Below are 14973 nucleotides of genomic sequence, written 5' to 3'. Positions count from 1 at the left end.
TCCTTTGTGCTTAGGTGTTTGGGGCATCTCTCACTTCCTTTTTTCTTTAAACGTCAAGAATTTGCAAATCCAACTTGAGGGGATCCCCAAACCCTAGACACACACACACACACACACACATTTAACTTTCTCCTCAGTATATATTCATGCATAGAAATTGCAACAACAACAGTCCCTGCATTTGAGTTCTTATAGAGCACCACACCCTGGGTGAAAGGTGAATAAATTCCTTCCTTCATGGAACTTTCCATCAAGACAGGAGAGACAATAAACCAGTAAAGAAAGAAGTCGTTAACACTATCATTTGTTTTGTTAATTTATTTCTGATAGTGATTAAATATTATTTTTGAAAAATAAAACAGGGCAATGGAGTAGGATGAGGGATAATGTAGAGAAGTGATCAGGAAGGTCTCCTGGAGGTGGTCATTTTTGTAACAAGATCTTAAAGTGGTACATGCTAATTCACATTCCACAGTGAAATGCTAGGACAGTGGTTGAGTTATCCATGGTTGCATAACAAATCATCCCAAAACTTGGAGACTCAGAACAACAATGAGTAGTTGTTATCTCACAGTGACTATTGTTCACAAATTCAAGAACAGCTTGGCTGGATGGTTCTGGTGTGCTGTGTCTCATATGGCAGCAATCAAGATGTTGTCTAGAACATCTGAAGGCCAGGCTGGGGTTAGAGGATTCAAGATGGCACCCTCACATGGTCATTGATGGGAGGAATCTCCAAAGGGCTGACTGAGTGTCCTGACAACATGGTGGAAATCACAATGTCTTTTATGATTTCGCTTCACAAGTCACAACTATGATTGTCACTATATGCTATATGTCAATGAACAGGTCTCTGAGTTATCATGGGTAGAAACTATAAAAAGGGGTGAATATCAAGATATAGGGGTGATCAATGACCATCTTAAGGTTGGATGACTACCATGGCCCTATATCCAAAATAATCAGCATGAACTTAAAAAATATAGATCAAAATCTATTGACTTGCACATATGACAATGTGATTTTATCACAATAAGTTTAACTAAAATCCACCATCTCATGTAGATACAAAAACAAAAAGAATAAGGAAAAATGATTTTTCCGTGAGACAAGAACACTCGGAATCTACTCTCTAAACAACTTTCAAATATACCCTGCAGCTGTGTTAACTTTAGTCATCACATTTTACATAAAATCCCTAGTATTTATTTATGTTACAAATGAGAGTTTGTACCTTTGACCAATACCCCTTCTCCTAATCATTTCCTAAGTCCCTGTCTCCCAGTATTTGTTCTCTTTTGGTTCTAAGTCCCTGAATCAGCTTCCATCTCCTGCAACTGAACCCTCATGGACATGCAGGAAGCTCATGCAGTCATACATCTCTTTATCACCCACCCATATCTTGTTTTCCCATTTCTTCCCAAAGAAAGGGTCCCCTAATATATCCTCCTACCCTGCAGTGGGCTGAGTAATGTACTGCATCTTCATCTCCAGAACCTGGAAACATGAACTTCTGTGATGAAAGTGTTCAGGTGTGATTAAGTTAAAGATCTTAAAATGGGAATATTATCCTGGATTATCCAATTGAGTCCTAAGAGCAATCGCAGATGTTCCCTTAAGAGTAAGGCAGAGGGATGCCTGATGCAGAAAGGGGTGGCAATGTGACCACTAAACCTAGACACTATGCTGTGGCTTTAAAGATGCAGGAAGGAGCCAATATCCAAGGAATGCAGTTTGGAAGCTGGAAGAAACAAGAAAATAAACTCTCCCACCAGGGCCTCCAGAGATGGCTGCTGACCTATGATTTGGGCCACATAAATTAATGTTGAACTTCTGGCCTCCAGAACTGAATGAAAATTTATTTCTGTTGTTTTAAGTCATTAAATTTGTGGCAATTTGTTATAATAACCATAGGAAACGATTATATACCCCAAAGGACAAAACTCCAATTCCTCTTTTGAGGGACTTTCTACTAAATGCAACACAAAGAAGGAAACTCAGCACATGTGGAGGGAGTGACCCAAATTCTGGGTGAGAAGGGAAGGCAGTAGCAGACCAGCCTCCTTTTCCATGAAAAACCCAGCCCCCTAGGTTTGGTGCTCAGGAACTGGTAGAGAAATCAAGCCCCATAAACTGGACCTGGTTGCATTCTGGCTGTGCCCCCATTCTTGCTGTGTGACCCCAGGGCAGTAGAACAATATCTCTGAGTGACAGTTTCCTGATATGTCCAATGGGGACTGGGGACGCAGTTGTCCATTCATCCATTCCTCAGATATGTTTTCACCACCTATTATGTGTTAGGCTCTGTTGTAGGTACAGAAAGATATTACAGGTTCAGTTACACACCATCACAGTGAAGCTAATAGCACAATAAATCAAGTCACAATTTTTCTGGTATCCCAGTGCATATAAAAATTACATTTACACAGTGCAATAGCATTGTGACTATAAAAAACAAAGTGTGTGCACTAATTTTAAAATACTTTCTTCCTAAAAATGCTAACCATCATCTGAGCCTTTGGCAAGTCTTAATTATCTTGCCACAGACCTTCAATGTGTAAAAAGTACAGTATCTGTGAAGTACAATAAAGTAAAATATAATAAAACTTGGTATTCTTGCACTAGGGATACAGTGATGAACAACAAAAATCCCTACTCTCAAGTACAGCAACATGGACAAAGGCAATAAGTAAAATAAGTCAAATATAAACTGTGTTAGAGAGAGTCATAAGTGGAAAAGAGAAGAAAAACAGAAAAGGAGAATCAGTTGTGTGTAGGGAATGAGGGTACAATAAAAAGGAAGATCAAAGAATGGAAATCATACAAAACATATTCTCAGAACAGAACCAATTTAAACCAGAAATCACAGACGATATCTGGAAAATCTGCAAATATTTGGAAATTAAATCATACCCACACACCAAAGAGGAAGTCAAAAATTAAAAATATTTCTAATTGAATGAATGTGAAAGCACACCGTAGCAAAACACGTGGGTTGCAGGGCAAGTCGTGCTGAGGGAAATGCAAAACATGTCACTCCTTGTGACAGTTTCCTGATGTTAAGAAGATGAGCTGGTATATTTGAAATTGCTTAGAGTGGATCTCTGTTTTTCAAGTACCAATCTTAGAAACATCTTTTCTACGTGTGTTTCTAGACACTTCTGTAGTCAATTCTGTAAATAGAACTGTCCACACATCTATTTACTAAAATAACTGTCTGCAACTAGATAAGGAGGGAACACTCACAGCAACATATTTTGTGTGCCCTTAAATACACTTCTCCATGCAATACAAACTGCTCTGTACACTCATTTCCTGAGTATTAAACAGTTAAAAGCAACACACCCTTGAGGAAAGTCAAGTGATTTACACTGCAGGCACAGCAAGAACATATTGTAATCTAGGTCCAATCTAGGTCCAAAAAAAAACTACAATTCCTTTTCTTTTTTTATTTAAATATTTTATTTTGTATAATTCTTACATCTTTTTTCATCTTTGCACAATGTATGCATTTTCATTTTGGTTATATTCCCCATACAATTGCACCTCCCCCCTTATTTGAGGAAGGACTACAATTCCTTTTCTAATCTTGCTGAGAAATTAGCTCTCACAGAATCATCTTTTTTATTTTTTTTTATTTTTTTTAAAGATTTATTTATTTATTTATACAAACACTGGGTACAGTCAGAAGCACGGGAAGGTGAGAGAATTCGCCAGAGCCAGAGTGGGGAGCAGAGCAGGCAGAAGGACTGAAGTACATTGCTGAGGGGAGCAGTGGGCAGCAGGAGAGGTCTGCGCGCCATGTGGGACCCTCCTCCAGTGGCCAGGGAGCAGCCGGGGATCGAACCGGTGCTGCAGAGGCTGCGGGCAGCTTCACAACTCAGCACTCAACTGCTGCGCCACCAGGGGAGGCCCAGAATCATCTTTTTTATATGTATCTATAAACACTCCCTCATGCACATTACTGTTTAGCAAACCACACCCTAAAATTTTTTTGGAGTTTTAATTATTTTTCACTCTTTTCAAAGAATAGATCTTAAAAATTCTTATCACAAGAAAAAAACTGCAACTCTGTGGTGATGGATATTAACTAGAGTTACTGTGATGTGACCATGTTGTAATATAAACAAATATCAAATCATTATGTGTACCTCTGAAATTAATATAATGCTATTAGTCAATTTTATCTCAATACACATACCAAAAAAAGAAGGTGCTTAGGAAAGGTCTGACAGTTAAAATGGACTGAAGGAGGTGGGGAAAGCCATGCGGTTATTTGTGAAAAGCACATTCCATACTATGCTAAGGCCCTGAGGACAGCAAGATGTTGAGAAACAGATCTTGGGTTCCCTGGGAACCCCTTCTCCATGAGACCTTCTAAATCAACCTTTTTAAAGTTCCAAGCTAGCCCTTCTTCATACACTCCATACTTTATGTTTCTCCTTAACAGTTCCTAGCATCCACCACCATCTAACATTCCACATATCTCTCTTCTTTATCTTGTCCACCACTTGACTTCCCCCCATAAGCAGATCCACTGCCTGCCACACAGTAAGCATCCTGTGCATGTCTGTTAAATAAATGGGTGATGGTCCTGCCTGCCGAGCTCTAACTAAGGCAATTCCTGGCATCAGTTAGAGGGTCTTCATATCTTCCCCATAAGCAAAGGGGAGGCCTTCCCCAGGGATTTTCTGGCAAGACCAGCATCCACCCCCAGAACTGAATTCCCTAGAGCTTCCAATCTCCCATTCAGCAGACTGTGGGTTTTTCTTTTCCACCCCCAACCCCACTTGGGGCCTCTGAGGCTTCTTTCCTCATGAAATGCTAACACAGCCCCTGCCTGGGGCCTGCCCGGAGGGGAGGGAGGAGAGATGTAAGAAGGGTGTGGAAGTCATGGGCAACCAAGCAGGGTGCCTGGGGGGTGGAAGTAGGTGACACAGGAAGGTCTTTTTTCAGATGGTTGGTAGAGACATAACAGGAAGGGTGTAGGGCACCAGGAGACCGAGACCCAGCCTTGTCCTCGCCCCCGCATAGGTGCCTAATATCACCCTTACCCTGATGCTTCCAGCTCCCAATTCTAAGTATGGACAGGTGAGGCTGATGCATCTGAGTCAGGACACGAGAAAGGGTCCATGAGTCAGCCCCTGGAGTCATTCTGGCTTAGACCCCTTCAACCTCTATTGAAATATCTGGTGCCTGAAGAGCCTTCTGGTTGATCTACAGTCCTGAGTCACCTAATGAAGGTGATGCACTCTGAGAAATGTGTCATTAGGTGATTTTTTTGGATGCAAATCATAGAGAAGAATGACACAAACCTAGATGGTATAGCCTACTATAGTCCTAGGCCATATGTAGGGACCATCAGCTTATGTGCAGCCCATCTTGACTAAATGTCCTTACTGATGCATGACTGTAGTTAGGGAATGTGACCCTGATGAAAGTAACCATAATGAGTATGTACTGGGCACCTTTTAGGTGCCAGGCATGTAACTGCAACCATGTATCCATTTAACCACCCTATTTGTTAATATGACAAATATTTATTAAGCACCCACTATATGCCAGCTCCACTTTAGGTGCAGGAATCCAGCAGTGAACAAGACAGACAAAATTCCCTGCACTGTGGAAGTGAGATTTGGAGGGGAGAAACTGGCGGGAAGCAAGGGAAATAAGTCAAATGGACTCAGGTTAGATGGTGCAAAATGCTAAGAAGGAAAATAAAATCATGAAGCTGGTGGAGACTGTTGAGCAGGAGACCTTGGCTGGGAACTCTACAAAGTCAGCATTACTGATCACCTTTTACCTAATGAGTAAAGTGAGTCTTTGAGAGGGGAAGTCAGTTCTTCTTGAGATCATATGAGGAGAGTGAACTATAATTTGCTTTCTGGGTCTCCTCCCAACTGTGGCCTCTGGGTGAGCAGAGGAGAGACACCCAGGACATGGCAGGGCTACCTGTTACAGTTGTGTCCTACACAACTCCAAGAGTGCCATTTGCAAAAACACAATGTAAATGCTGCTCCCTGGAGTCAGGAAAGATATAAGAATCAGATTTCTGGGCTTCCCTGGTGGTGCATGGGGTTAAGCACAGCACTGTGGAGCAATGCGCAGCCTCAGCAGCACGAGTTCCATCCCCCAGCCAGCCAGGGAGCAGCCCACCTGGCGCAGCAGACCTCTCCTGTCTTACACTCTGCTCCCCTCAGCAGTGTACTTCAGTACACTGTACACTGCCTATACACTGCCTTTGGTACACTGCCTTTTCTGTTCCCCACTCTATCTCTGGTGAATCCTCTCACCCCCTGCACCTCTGGCCTGTACCCCAGCTCTTGTGTGCATAAATAAATAAATCTTTTTCAAAAAAAAAACAAAAGAAAAGAAAAAAGAAAATCACAGGTTTCTACCATGGCCTGGAGACAAGTCACAGGCAGCCCGGAAGTCTTCATCACCATTGATGTTTTCTGTAGCTTGCTTATTTCACTTAACAATAACATGGTCAGTACATGAAAATCAAGTTCAATAATTCTCCCAAGGGTGGTCTCCAGATCAGTACTATTGAAACAGGGTGATCCCCAAGAAAACGTGAGGTGCCAGGTTCCTGGCCCCACCCAAGGTAGGGTGAGCTAAGCAGGGAAGACATGGAGCTGGAGAGGAGAATGGGAGGAGGAAGCAGGATGGGGAGCCAGAAGGAGACCTGGAGGAGGCACATGGATTAGAGAAACATGTGAAGAAGCTGTGTTTGTTTCTTGGTCCTGGGCTGGTTGAAACAGATGTGGGTGAGAGACCTGTGGGGAGTTAACAATGGCAGCTTTTATTTTGATTTTGATTTTGCTCTTTTCCTCCCGGACTTGTCTGGCTGTTTCTGACCCTTTTCTATGGGTCCCTTCCCGAATGTGTTTTAGACTTACGGCAGGCTTTCAGGCCTTGCTCTGGGCAAACCCTGTTTGGCTGGGCATTTACCTGCAAGGCAATGGGTAACTTCGGGTGTTGGATTTGGAACCTATATTCTTTGTCTTTTCTTTGTTGCACACTAAGTGTATTAAAGTTTCTTTCCATTAAAAGTCTTACTCACCAGAATATGTTTTGTCTTGATGCAGAGGATGGCAGAAACTATTTAGTATGAACAGGTTTGGGGGTTCTGAGAAGCCCTTCTCCCTGCCCTGTAGCACTGCCACCACCACCTGGGAACTTGTTAGAAAGGCAGATTCTAGGGTCCCACCACAGCCCTCCTACAGTGGAGTAAAAGACTGGGTGTTTGGCTTTAGGGAGCCATGAAAGGGTCTCAGCAGCAACAAAATGACATCTGGTTTCTGTTTTGTTAAGTGCAGCCTGAGAAAGAAAATTAGGGGAAGTGAGGACAGGCTGTGCAGTCATATCGGGTAGAAGTGATGGTGCCTTGGCCTGGCCTGGTGGCCATAGAGAGAGTGGGGAGGGACCATGTTCTTGATAGATTTCAATGGTGGAGTCAATGAATTTGCCAACAGATAGCGTGTCTGGGATGAGAGAAAGACAAAACTCAAGCATGACTCCAAGGTTTGGAGTCTGAGCACCTGGAATAATGGAGCAGTCATTGCCAAAGACATGAAGACAGAGGGGAGACCAAGTATTGAAAAAGAAACAGCCAAGAGAAATCAAGAATGTGATCTGAATATGTGTTGTAGGCTAAATGCTTGTGTCTCCCCTCCACCAAAAAAAAAAAAAAAGTTGCAATATAATTGTCAATATGATAATACAGGCACTGCCATGAGATATTGTGGCTTCAATTCCATAGGAACTGCAATAAAGCAAATACTGTAATAAAGCAATCAGAGATTTTTGGTTTCCTAGAGACTGTAAGAGTTATGTTTACCTTATTCTATGATCTAAGTGTACAATAGCATTATGTCTAAAAAAGTATACAAAACGTATATGTCTAAAAAAGTAATTAGGCGCTGGTCCGGCATGGCGGCGGCTGCGGAGGGTGTCCCCGCCCCTCTGCGAGAGGAGCCTGTTCGAGACGATGCCGCGGTGGAGACAGCTGAGGAAGGAGCCTGAAGAGGCTGACATCAATGAACTCTGCCGGGACATGTTCTCCAAAATGGCAACTTACCTGACCGGGGCCACTTACTGACGACCACTAGTGAAGACTATAAACTCCTGGAAAATATGAATAAACTAACCACCCTGAAGTATCTTGAAATGAAAGATATTGCTATAAACATTAGTCGAAACTTAAAGGACTTAAACCAGAAGTATGCTGGATTGCAGCCTTATCTGGATCAAATCAATGTAATTGAGGAGCAGATAGCAGCTCTTGAGCAGGCAGCCTACAAGTTGGATGCGTATTCAAAAAAACTGGAAGCCAAGTACAAGAAGCTGCAGAAGCGATGAAATATTTGTTCCTGTGGGACAGTTTTCTTTAATGTGGAAGAATATTTTATAAGACATGAATCCTGAGACTGATGAATTGTCAAAACTCCTTGGAAGGAACTATGCTGCTCTTCCCAGAAATGTGCCAACATTGGAGTAAACTGGAGGACTGTGGCCACTCCTGAATGTCTTTTGAGGCAGTATCCCTCAGAAACTCATACTAATAATTCCTTAACTTTTACTTGAATGTTTCATTGTCCATTCAGGACAGGGAGTCTCTCAGAGTTCAGGATAAACCTGGGCTTGCCAGTAAAATCAAAAAAGAGGACCTTTTTATTCTGGTAGTGGTTGATACTACATTATTTTCTTAGAAGGCTGGTTTTTTAGTTACTCTGTAAATGGTTGTTCTGTTAACGATGCTATTGCATTGCTAACAAGATACTTAAATAAAAAAGGGAAAAAATAAAAATAAAAAAGTAATTAAATGTGACACAGAGAGAGAACAGCAGATGCTGTTGGAAATGTGGTGCAAATAGACTTGCCCCACTCAGAGTTGCTACAAACCTTCGATTTTTAAAACCCTTTGCACTCCGCTGTCCCCTCTCAGGGGATATCGGAATTCTAGCATATCACTCGGATGTCCCCTCTCAGGGGACATTGCAATTTATTAGTGATTATGGGGAATTGAGGTTATTTCAACGCAACTTTTTGAGACATGCATGTTTCCCTGAAGTTTTATCTTGAAATGGCACAAGAAATTAAATCAAAATATCGTAAAATGGTTTGGAGTGCAAAGGGTTAAAAAGCAAAATTTGTAAAGTAGAGTAAATAAGCACAAAAAAATGAAATATCCCTGTATATGGAGCTGAGGAGGCAGGCAGGAGAGGGGTGGGAAATAACTAGGTCACTAGAGTGGAGCCCTGGTGAATGCAATCAGTGCCTTTATAAAAAAAAAAGAGAGAGAGAGAGAGAGACATGGGAGGTAGCTCATCTTCCTTCCTACAAGCAGATGGAAATCATCTACAACTCAGAACACAGCTCTCACCAAACATGACAATGCGGGCATGCAGCCATCACAATTGTGAGAAATAAATTTCTGTTGTTTATAAGTCACCCCCAGCCTACAGTATTTTGTTGTAGCAGCCTGAACAGACTGAGATGGAATGTGAAGTGTGAGATGCCCATATGGCAGTGCCCAGTGGGTAGCTGCAGACATACATGCATCTGTAATTCTGGACAGAGGACACATCTAAAGACAAACTTGAGGGTTAACCACTAAATGTGGTGTATTCATTTCCCAGTATTGCCACAACAAATGACCACAAATTGGGTAGGTAACACACCAGGAATTTATTCTCTCAGAGCTCGAGATCAGAAGTCTGATATCAAGGTGTCAACAAAGCCACACTCCCTCCTCCAAAGGCTCAAAAGGAGATTTTGTTTCTCCAGCTTCTGATGCCTCCATGTATTCCTCGACTTGTGGCTGCATCACTCCAATCTTTTCCTTCATAAACTGTCTGCCTTCTTCTTGTGTGGGTGTCTGTGTCCAAATGTCTCTCCTTTTACAAAGACAGTAGTCACTGAATTAGGACCCACCTGAATTCAGTATGACCTCATTTTGATTACATCTGCAAAGACCCCATTTTCAAATAAGGTCCCGACTTTCAGAAGTCAGGAGTTCAACATGTATTTGGGGCTGGAGGAGAAGGGGAACAAATCAACCACAACATCTTGTCTAATGAAGTCTATTCCTTCATTAACAAGCATCATTTCCTCGCATTGCCAAGGTCTCTCTTTGTGTTCCAATGCAGGATTCCACAGAGTAACAAATTGGCATAGAATTTGTTACTGTTGCACATTAAGTCCAAGAGGTATCTGGAAGTATTAAACAATGTATTATACTCTGAATTTGCATATGTTAAGCCCTAATATAACAGGTGTGAAATATAATAGCAGTTCTTTACAGTGGTAACTAGGATGCTAGAATTGCAACTTGCTCTATTTTTATAAAAACATTGAATAGGAATTGTTTTAAAAATTAACTTTAAATAGTTTTATTTATGAGTAACTTTATTTGCCTATTTAAGTTTAATTAAAATACTTATTTTGAATAATTTTATTTAAACTTTTGATATTCAGTAATTATATCATCCATATTGGGAAAGGGAGGGCTAAGACAATTTCAAATGTTTGAGTAGAGAAAAAAACAATTTTTTTTGAAATAAGACATGAAAAGGAGGTTTCCTTTGTGCTCTAGCCTGGGGAGTCGTGGGGCGCCCAGGAAAGACGGAGGTGGGCCCCAGGACTACATCATCCCCCACCACTTCTGTGCAACTGGAATTTCAGAGGCCTGAGGCAGGGAGGGGAGGCCTGGTGTCTACCCAGAGGACACTGTCTCCTCCAGGCCTCAAGGTGGCACCAAAGATATCAGAAAGCCTCCGGGGGCGTTCGTCTCTATGGCCCCCGCGGCGGCCTGCGCGACCCGGAAGGCGTGACTGGAGAAGGGAAGTGCTTCCGGGTAGGAGCGGGGTGACCCCGAGCTGCGGCGGAAACCCGCGGCGACAGCTGCCATGGGGGCGCACCTGGGCAGGCGTTATCTGAGCGATGGGTCGGGGGAACCCGATCCCCTGCGGATGCCTACCTTCCCTCCCGACTACGGCTTCCCGGGGCGCAGGGAGCGCGGTGAGTCCCAGGACGCCCGCGGGCTGGCTGGAGCGGTGGCGCGAGGCGCAGCCCCCGAACCCCAGGGTCCTCGGGACTGGACTTAGCTCCCACCTGGGCGCGGGGGAGTTCCTGGGGGCGAATGTGACCCCGCCTGAGTGTAGCAACATCGCAGGTAGAGGCATGATATGAGCAAAGGCCCCGCGATATGGAGCTAATGAGGTGCTCGAAGCTGAGCTCAGTCGAGAGCCCTGAGAGGGTTTCTCACGGAGGGGGCGTGTTCGTTGTACCCCCGTGCAGGTAGCACTACTGTTTTAGGTATGCGCAGGAAAAACAACCGGTACTCGTGCCTCACGTACAGTCCCGCACGTTGCTTTTTTGTATGTAGTAACACAGCCCCGGGCCAAATCCCAGTTGGGGCGCGGCTCATGGAATAGGCACTGATTGAAGCGAACTCGCAGGGGGAGACAGTGGGACCAGAAAGATCGTGGAGGCGGCACCTGGGAGCCCGGGGCACGCGAGATGAGTAGGAGTTGGCCAGACAGAGACCAAGGAGAGGGGAGAGCCAGTGCTTCTAAGCAGAGGAGGGACACAGTCACACTTGCTTTGTCAAAGGGTCATGCTGGCTGCTGGATGGGTGAGAGCTTGGGAGACCTCTAAACTGGGGTGAGGTCTGTATTTGAGAAGTTGGGAGGTGGGCTCATTTTCCTGATTCCTAGTAGTCCATCCATCCACTCTCCCCCTCAACCAGGTTAATTCTTACCACTGCCCCTCATAACTTGTTTTCCCACAATCAGTTTTGCAAACCCCCACAACTCCCTGCTCCTGTCTCTTATTTGCCTAAGCCAAAACCCTGGTTTAATCAAGCTTTCCTCCTCTTTGGTGCCTATGCAGCTGAACGTCGTTGGAGAAAAACACCTAGCCTGGTTGACTGGCCTCCCAGTGACTCCTCCAGTTGGCCCTTTGTGCTGCTGGCTTTCCTGTTACATTTCCTATCCTTTCATGCTTTCCTAGACCACCCTCCAGTATATCTTCTCTCTCAGAAGCCAGGATTTCCTTAATGCTTCTTCAGTTGGTTATTTTGCATCCTCTTAAGAAAAGTGAAGCACTCAAAAGAGCTCTCATGCATACTCATCCTGTGTGGCCTAGGACCCTGTCAGATGTGCCCTTGATCTGGAAGAACTCCCTGTGCCCTCCATCCAATGACATTGCCCTAAATGGTTACCCTCTCTCTTGCAACATAGATTTTCCCATCAACTTGTAAATAGTTATCTCTACCGTTTTAAAATCACCTTCCAGCCATCTTCCTACCATTTCGCTGATGGGGCTCTTGTCAAACTCCCCCTTCCCCATGTCTATAACCCCAAACCCCATTGTGAACCCTCAGTTCTAATTCACCGCCTGCTGCAACAGTGGATCACTACCAACTTCCTGGAAGCACCTCTTCATCTCACTCCCAAGAGCCAACACTTCGGCCCACCCCATTGAGTGCTCCTTCAGTGACTCACCCATTACCTTGAGGGTCTCATCTTGTCACCTGGCTCCAAATACCTTGTAAGCCAGTGCTCCCAAGTTTTTATCTTCAGCCAGGCCCTAACCCTGAACCCCAAACATGAACCCCATGGCCTGCTTGACATCTCTGCACAATGTTAATGGGCATGTCACATTCATCAAGTCCAAAACAGAGCTTCTGCCCTCCCCACCAAGCCTGCGCTTTCTTCCAGCCACCCTTCCATGTGCTCTTGTCCAAATCCTCAGGGCATCCTGTTGCCTGTCCTCTCTCCCCAAGGCCTGTGTGCAGGCTATTCTGCTATCTAGGCAGCTCTTTTCCAGGTGTCTGTGACTCACTGCCTCGCCTTCAGTTGCCACCTTCTGAAAGACCCCTCCGTCTAAAGTTGTAACCCACCTCCCAATATTGCCTGTTTCTCTCCCTTACTTTTTCCCCCTATTATTCAGCATTGCCAAACATCCTACAACCCTCTATCACTGTTTGTTCTGTGTCTCCAGCAAGTTTTTTCTGTGTCTATCCTTGTTTTCTACTATATCCCCAATGCCTGGCACACACTTGGTGCTCTGTAAATCTCTGCTTCTGGTCACAATGCCATGAAACCAGCTGGGGCGGGGGTGGAAGGGCGGTGGTAAGCTACAGTGGATACGCACGCCTGGGGCTTAGATGAGTTGAGGGTGGGGATGGCCAGGCTGGGGCTCATCAGTCTGTGGAGTGACTACAGCCATGGAGTAGAATGAGCAGAAGTCTCTCAGCACAAGAGTCCTAGAAAGCTGGCACTTAAGTGTTGGGCAGCCATAGATATGACAGGAAACCAGGGAAGGTGTGGTGCAGGGAGAGCTAGGGAAGAGAACATTCAAGAGAAAAGCAAGCAAGAGGCTAAAGAAGCAAGGTGTCCTGGGATCTTTTGTGGCTCTACTTCTACTGGGGTAGAGCGTAGAAGCTAGAGAAGGGAATGGGATGTGGGGGCAGATGAAGCCCGGGGCCAAGTAGGACAAAGATGTGCTGGAAAGCAGGAAAACAGCCAGGGAGGGTGCCGTGAGACATGACTCTTTGATACTGATGGAAAGGGATGGGGACCAGGTGGCCATCGGGGAAGGGAGGGCACCTGAGGTTGGAGAAAGACTAGAGCCTGAGTATCCATGCTGGGTAGAGAGAAGCCAGGGAGGTGCAGGATAGCCAGGCACGGGGCATGGGCTGAGTTGTGTGCCCATGATGCTTTCTTCTGGGCTGGGGTTTTGAAGGTGGCTGGAGCACCAGGACCAAGGGCTGCTCCAGCCCTCCTTAAAGCCCTGGGCCGCTTCACTTCTGTTAGTTTACTAAAGGCTCACTTGGTTGGCTTTGGAGTAGAGGTTGAGAGTCCATAGGGTCCACGAGGCCACACCACTGACCAGCAAGAGCCAAGCTGGCATCCAGGCCCCAGTGCTAGAAGAATATGATCTCTAAGCACAGGCTTGGGCTGTCTGGGGAATGATGGGGGAGGAGGGATTGATGTTGAGGAACCCAGGGCGATGGGGAAGAGAGGGACTCTTCCCCTGTCAGAGTCACTCTTTTGCAAATTAGAGAAGCCTGCTTCTCAAGACGCTCTACCTGTCAGGGTGACTGGTACCCACAGGGCCCCTGAGCTGGTTTCTCTGGATTAGGGGTACCCAGGGCCCTGGCAGGTAGGCTGAGCCCCTCACCCACCTCCTGCAGAGATGGTAGCCACACAGCAGGAGATGAACGACGCACAGCTGGTGCTCCAGCAACGGGATTACTGTGCCCACTACCTCATCCGGCTGCTCAAATGCAAGCGTGACAGCTTCCCCAACTTCCTGGCCTGCAAGCATGAGCAGCACGACTGGGACTACTGCGAGCACCTTGAGTAAGCCACTCAACTGTGGGACAGCAGTAACTAGTGTCAAGGCTTCTGGCCAGACTCCCTCCCCTTAGTGTGAAAAGGAAACCCAAAGGGCCTTTTGAGGGGCGGGGGAGGGGTGCAAGTAGCGTGACTTTGAGGCTACATGGAAAAGTGGCCAGGCCAGGGTTCCAGAGGGAAGGCCAGCCTCTGCCAGGGCTCGCTGGGGTCCACCAGGGGTACCTGCTTGGGCCACCCAACTCCAGTCCCCACTTAGAGACCTCCCCAGAGTACTCCCAGACACCTGTTAGCGTCCCCTTAGCTTCAGGACTATGGGAGGGCCTAGCCAGGGAGCCTAAGCCTGATGCCCCTTCTGCTCTGCCCACAGCTATGTGAAGCGCATGAAGGAGTTTGAGCGGGAGCGGCGACTACTCCAGCGTAAGCAGCGGCGAGAGCAGAGGGAAGCGAACCTGGCCAGGGGCCAGGGCACTGGCGAGGTGGCCCCGGAGGTAGCCTTGTAGTGGACCCACCACTACCCTGTGTCAGAAATAAACGCTTTCAGGCCCTCAGCCCGACCCCTGCCTCTTCCTATGGTGTGCTGGCCCCCAAACCCTAAAGAAATACG

General features: G+C 45.7%; 1 protein-coding gene and 1 pseudogene across 2 annotated transcripts; both read left to right on the top strand.

The window, feature by feature from the left end:
* The first annotated feature begins 7935 nt into the window (after window positions 1-7935).
* On the top strand, window positions 7936-8364 carry LOC119240012 (biogenesis of lysosome-related organelles complex-1 subunit 2-like; annotated as a pseudogene).
* Window positions 8365-10848: 2484 nt separating this feature from the next.
* NDUFB7 (NADH:ubiquinone oxidoreductase subunit B7) lies at window positions 10849-14938 on the top strand. 2 transcript variants are annotated; one of them, XM_037506019.2, is made up of 3 exons: window positions 10849-11025; window positions 14207-14375; window positions 14737-14938. In XM_037506019.2, exons 1-3 carry the CDS (start codon window positions 10914-10916, stop codon window positions 14867-14869), a joined length of 414 nt encoding a protein of 137 aa, XP_037361916.1. In that variant the 5' UTR covers window positions 10849-10913; the 3' UTR covers window positions 14870-14938. The 2 variants fall into 2 exon arrangements, with proteins under 2 accessions (XP_037361916.1, XP_054549303.1); XM_054693328.1 differs by lacking the exon at window positions 10849-11025 and adding an exon at window positions 11325-11641.
* Window positions 14939-14973: the final 35 nt, after the last annotated feature.

This window comes from Talpa occidentalis, unplaced genomic scaffold (assembly GCF_014898055.3).
Source record: "Talpa occidentalis isolate TD23 unplaced genomic scaffold, MPIMG_talOcc4v2.1 talOcc4.12, whole genome shotgun sequence".
Lineage (NCBI taxonomy): Eukaryota > Metazoa > Chordata > Mammalia > Eulipotyphla > Talpidae > Talpa > Talpa occidentalis.
The sequence above is the reverse complement of the archived record's forward strand: the minus strand, read 5'-3'. Positions and strand labels throughout refer to the sequence as shown.

What these genes read in the sequence shown, in the direction of transcription:
- NDUFB7 (XM_054693328.1), top strand. Translation starts at nt 11,527, where the DNA reads ATGAGTAGGAGTTGGCCAGACAGAGACCAAGGAGAGGGGAGAGCCAGT. An exon ending in TCATGCTGGCTGCTGGATGG is followed by an intron (nt 11,642 to 14,206) that starts GTGAGAGCTTGG and finishes CACCTCCTGCAG; the next exon opens with AGATGGTAGCCACACAGCAG. An exon ending in GACTACTGCGAGCACCTTGA is followed by an intron (nt 14,376 to 14,736) that starts GTAAGCCACTCA and finishes CTCTGCCCACAG; the next exon opens with CTATGTGAAGCGCATGAAGG.